Source organism: Perkinsus marinus (assembly GCF_000006405.1).
Source record: "Perkinsus marinus ATCC 50983 genomic scaffold scf_1104296975926, whole genome shotgun sequence".
NCBI classification, from domain to species: Eukaryota; Perkinsozoa; order Perkinsida; family Perkinsidae; genus Perkinsus; species Perkinsus marinus.
Window position 1 is genome coordinate 3,380 of NW_003200605.1, and position 4,573 is coordinate 7,952.

The window sequence follows — 4,573 nt, forward strand, 5'->3', positions numbered from 1 at the left end:
CTTGGGTTTCGGCGCTCGACTCTTGGACATGTACCTCGCATGGTACGAATTCGTTGACGCCCTCCGCATTTACATGCCTTCGTCCCTCAGCTCGAGAGCAGTGCCCTCAGGGCACGATTCCTACACGTCTCAAGTACCTGACGGATTATTTCAGCTTTCAGCTCATCTCACTTTCTATACCAATCTTGTAGACTCAGCCTACTAGTCTGTAGTCAACCAAAAGTCTCTGTTGGATTGAAAGTTCTGTTCGCAATAAGACGGCAGTGTTCATAAGTGTTAATAAGTGAGGGTATATCTGAGAGTCATGGCAGCGTTCAGGCTTACTGAATAACGCAACGAAGAACTCACCATGTTGCCATTAGCCACTGGCGAGCATGTTCGCATCACCCCTAGTCAGGCCGGTCACGGCGTTGGACTATGAACTGACACACGTTTTGGGGGTCATTTCATGATTGCGAAGTGGACTCGGGCGTTTGTTATTATAGAATGTGCTATTTTTTCTATTTGTCCTTGTCCTGGCTGCAATTTATGCTTTGGGATTCCCTCATGAACACTGACGGCTCAACAACATTGATTACACCGATTCAGTTCCTGGGCACTATCAAGGTTATTATAACCTTCGTAAGATACATACCGCAGATTATAATGAATCATTGGCGGAAGTGAACAGCAGGTCTAGCGATTCAAGTTCCGATGATGGGCATTACTGGAGCCCTCTTCAGTGGCCTTCAGAACGTCCTGAACGACGAGCGAAGAAAAACTCCGGTCTCACACTTCGAGTGGATTCTTCAAACTAACCTCACTAGTAGATGCGAGTGACGCAGCAGAGGATTAGCAGTGGAAAGCTTCCACTGGAAGCGGTCGAAACCACGCGGGTATGAGGAAAACTTCTTCCGGAAATGCGGTAACTGTTTCCGGTCACTCCACGTTAGCGATCTTGTATGCACTCGCGGCAAGTCAGTGCGAGGGTCGCACTACACAGTATACACATACACTGTATCTGGCACGGCTGCCGAGCCTCGGCAGGCTGCGTCGATTAGGAGTAGAGTAGGCACGGCTTGGCAGCCGAGGGATCCTCGCTGCCTATGGGGAATCCATCGTACCCTATATTTCATGCGGTGTCCGGTCATGGCAAGGGGCGCTGGAGGGGGAGTGGTGTCAAAACTATTTCAAAAATCATGGCCTATGCCGCATAGTCGGTCATGGAGCCACGGCGAAGAGCCGCGAACTCGGCGATCATACCGTTGTCGGGCCTCATGTCCTAGCGCTCGGTATTCGTGGAGCTTGTGGCCAGAACAGAAGCGAGCGAGCATCAGAGAGTCTCCCTGCCAGGTCTCTTGGAAACCGGCCAAATGCCGGACTAAGCACTACCGAGAGATGACATCTGCACGGTGCAGACTGCACCCCTTTGCACCATGGGCTGGCGGATTGAATATAGTTATTCAGAGCCGTCGACTATGCATGTCAACACCCAGGTCGGACCTGGTAGGTCGGCCCCCCCCCTGGGTCACCGTGAGCGACCCGCAATCGAGTTTACGCACGTTGCAGTGCCGAATCTCCGGCTCGGGGACCGACCGAGCGGAATGCAATAGCATGTAGTCTACATGATGTAGAGCAGTGGCGCCCTCAGTGGACACCGATATAGCTCGCCGTCTAAGGTTGAGATGGTGCCAGTCGCATTGTGGTATAGTAGGAAATGAAAATGCGACCGGCTTCATAGGAGGGCGTTGTGCCCTTTCAGAACTAATCCGGGATACTCAGGATGAGATTCATCCGATGAAGTATCAGAGGCCGCGACGCGAGTGTATGGTAGAATACCATCAGAGAAACTTGGCTGAAATGTGCGTTCCCTTCGGGAACTTTCCGATTCGGCAACTTCTTAGAAATTCCGAATTTCGAGATATTCGAGATGTCACCGCGCCCGTGGTGAGCGGGGCGATATCTCGGACCATGAGCGGCTCATGCCGCCGCTGACCGGACAATCACCGACGCCGCGCTAAGGCCATTCTCCAGTTCTTCGTGCGGGAATCCGGAGGACAGTACACTTCATCTGATGGAGAACTGTGCACTTCTGAACGATGCCAAAAAGAGCGACGAGGATGAGCCCACTGGGATTCAGACAGACAGAGGATTCAGCACCTTATCGAATTTCAAAGACTCTTATCTTAGTGCTCCTCTGTCACGCATACACTGTGTGTAAATGGCTGCTTGATTATCAGGCTCGCTTTGCATTTAGCAAGAACTCACGATCGTATGAGGTCTCGCAGTTTTTCGACTTCATCCGTGGCGTCACGCTATCACATGTGTATAGCACCACCACAGCAAACACGTGGAGTTCAGCGTGCCACATCTTGCGATAGGTGACCGCTATGCGGATCAGCCCCGCTGTAACGGTGTCATGTCCCACTGAGGGTCTCATGATGGACTCACTGTAGCCCTGTCAGCTGACAACAAGGGGTAGTTGCGAAGGTTTGTCTCACACGATGAGTGAAATCTGAGTGGATTGAGCTCAAACTAATCCAATATTGCCTCCGGTTGGATCGGGACATGTTAGGCTCCACGTCTCAAATGCAGAGTTCTCTGCGTGACGCAAGCATGCGTGAAACCTTTGAGATTGTTCCTCGAGAGTGGCGGCGGTTTCGACATGTCTCTCCCTGAGATTCCCGTTCGTTAGAGTTGATTGTACTCGATGCGTTACATTCTCCTCCTCGTCATTGTCGTCGTCGCTGCTTACTTCAGTGAAGCGGGTCGACTCGACTGTCCTCCATCTTCGGAGACGAAGAATATGGCAACCTATTCTTGGAGGCAAGCCTACTGGACTGGTCAGGACACGACCTTCCTAGACTTTTTCAAGTCCGACGTGTCGAAGGAGTACAACCGTGGTGATGTTTACCTCAACGTGGCCGATGCCTCCAACGTGGGCAAGATTATCCACCCTGAGAGACTGGCCGAGCTCATCGCCAACTTCCGCAAGGTCAGCGGAAACTCTGCAAGGTTCTATCTTTTCTATGCTCAAGGTGGTGGCAACGATAAGAAATGGGCCCCCGATTTCGTTCGTGTCTTTAAGGAGTTCATCCTCAAGTACGGCAACCCTGATATGGGTACTCTCGGTATCAGCTTCCAAGTCAAGCTTGACCTTGCTACGTGGTACAACATATTTGATGCTTTCGATGCGCTCAAGACTGACCCACAGTTCAAGCCCTACAACATAGCCCTTGATGTTACGATGAACTATTACAACACTGACAGGAAACTGGTGGACCAGATTATGTTCAGGGCTGATCACGTTACTCTGCTTACCTTCGCCAACACCTCCCCGCGACTTATCAACTTTTTCGTAGCCTTCCTGACCAAAATTTGTCCCAACTGTAACAATAACTACTATCCCAATTACAAGGCTAAGATCACTTTTTTGGCCGAAGGTGATTGCAACTCGGGAGCCTGTAGTAAGACGTCGATGTGTGCTTACTACAGCGATCGCCTTACCGACCCCAAGGGAGGTATCCTCTACGCTTACAATCAGCTTTCGACTGCTCTCGACCATGTTCGTGATCATGTTCTGTCTAAGCATAAGTTTGATTACTTCTTTGAAGCCGGTGGTACACATATCGGTCTTAGCTCCTTCTCGTGGGTCATGTGTTACTACGGCTCCGAGTCGTGGCATCAGATTGGCCTACAAAAGTGTATGTCCGACTACCAGTCCGCTTCACAGATATGCCGTCAAGGTTAAATACCCTTATGTCTCGAAAATTATTTTGAGGTCACCATCAGAAGTAGAGCTTCGTGGTCAAGTCGCCGACGTTACTTTCTTTCACACGGGTGTTTTTCCCACGATTATTGCTCATGATCTAAGGATGTAAGATCAGAGTAGAAGTTTCTGGGCAACCACTCGACTCCACTCCGTATTCACAACCCCTACCAACAGCACGTCTTCTCGACGGTTGCTACTACAATTGATTCCAAGCGACGTCGCGATCTTCGTTCCGTTTCGAGTTGGTTACATGATAAGGTTAGACTAGGAATCAGAGCCCAGCAAGATTTATTATCAACTTAGCATCGAACGCAGCCTGGAGACGTATGCGGATCCTCATGCAACAGGTGAATCAGAGTATTTACTCAGATGGAAAAAATTTTTTCATCTGAGTTAATCAGATTTAATGAAAAATGATTTAATCAGAGGGTGAGTATTGACCCCTGAATCACTGATTTTTTATTCTGGACTTCAGAGTGTGGAGCGAGAAATCAGGATCATCGCGATGATATGTGAATCTCTGAGTTGATTCGAGAATCAAAAGTTGATTTTTTGGCTGATTAATACTCTCACTCAATGGGCGTTACTCATGAGGCTGATTTTCCGGGTGATTCCATTGAATCTGAGTATTTTCGAGAACCAGGGGATCAGAGTTTGAATCAGACATTTTTGACAAGACGAAGACTACAGTCGCTACGCCCCACAACCGAAAGTGACAATTTCAAGAAAGGGAGAAAACGTCATTCTGTGAGGGTACAACTTGGTAAGTTTGTATCGAATACATGAGCATTTCCTGCTACACTACTGGGATGATAAAACTTT

At 49.2% G+C, this 4,573-nt stretch overlaps 1 protein-coding gene across 1 annotated transcript; it reads left to right on the top strand.

Moving 5' to 3' along the window:
- Positions 1 to 2,689: 2,689 nt before the first annotated feature.
- Pmar_PMAR004436 (hypothetical protein) lies at positions 2,690 to 3,948 on the top strand (the record flags this gene model as incomplete). The annotated part of the gene is made up of 1 exon (XM_002764936.1): positions 2,690 to 3,948. The coding sequence occupies one exon, from the start codon at positions 2,690 to 2,692 to the stop codon at positions 3,728 to 3,730; it is 1,041 nt and encodes a 346-aa protein (XP_002764982.1). The 3' UTR covers positions 3,731 to 3,948.
- Between the last annotated feature and the right edge of the window lie 625 nt (positions 3,949 to 4,573).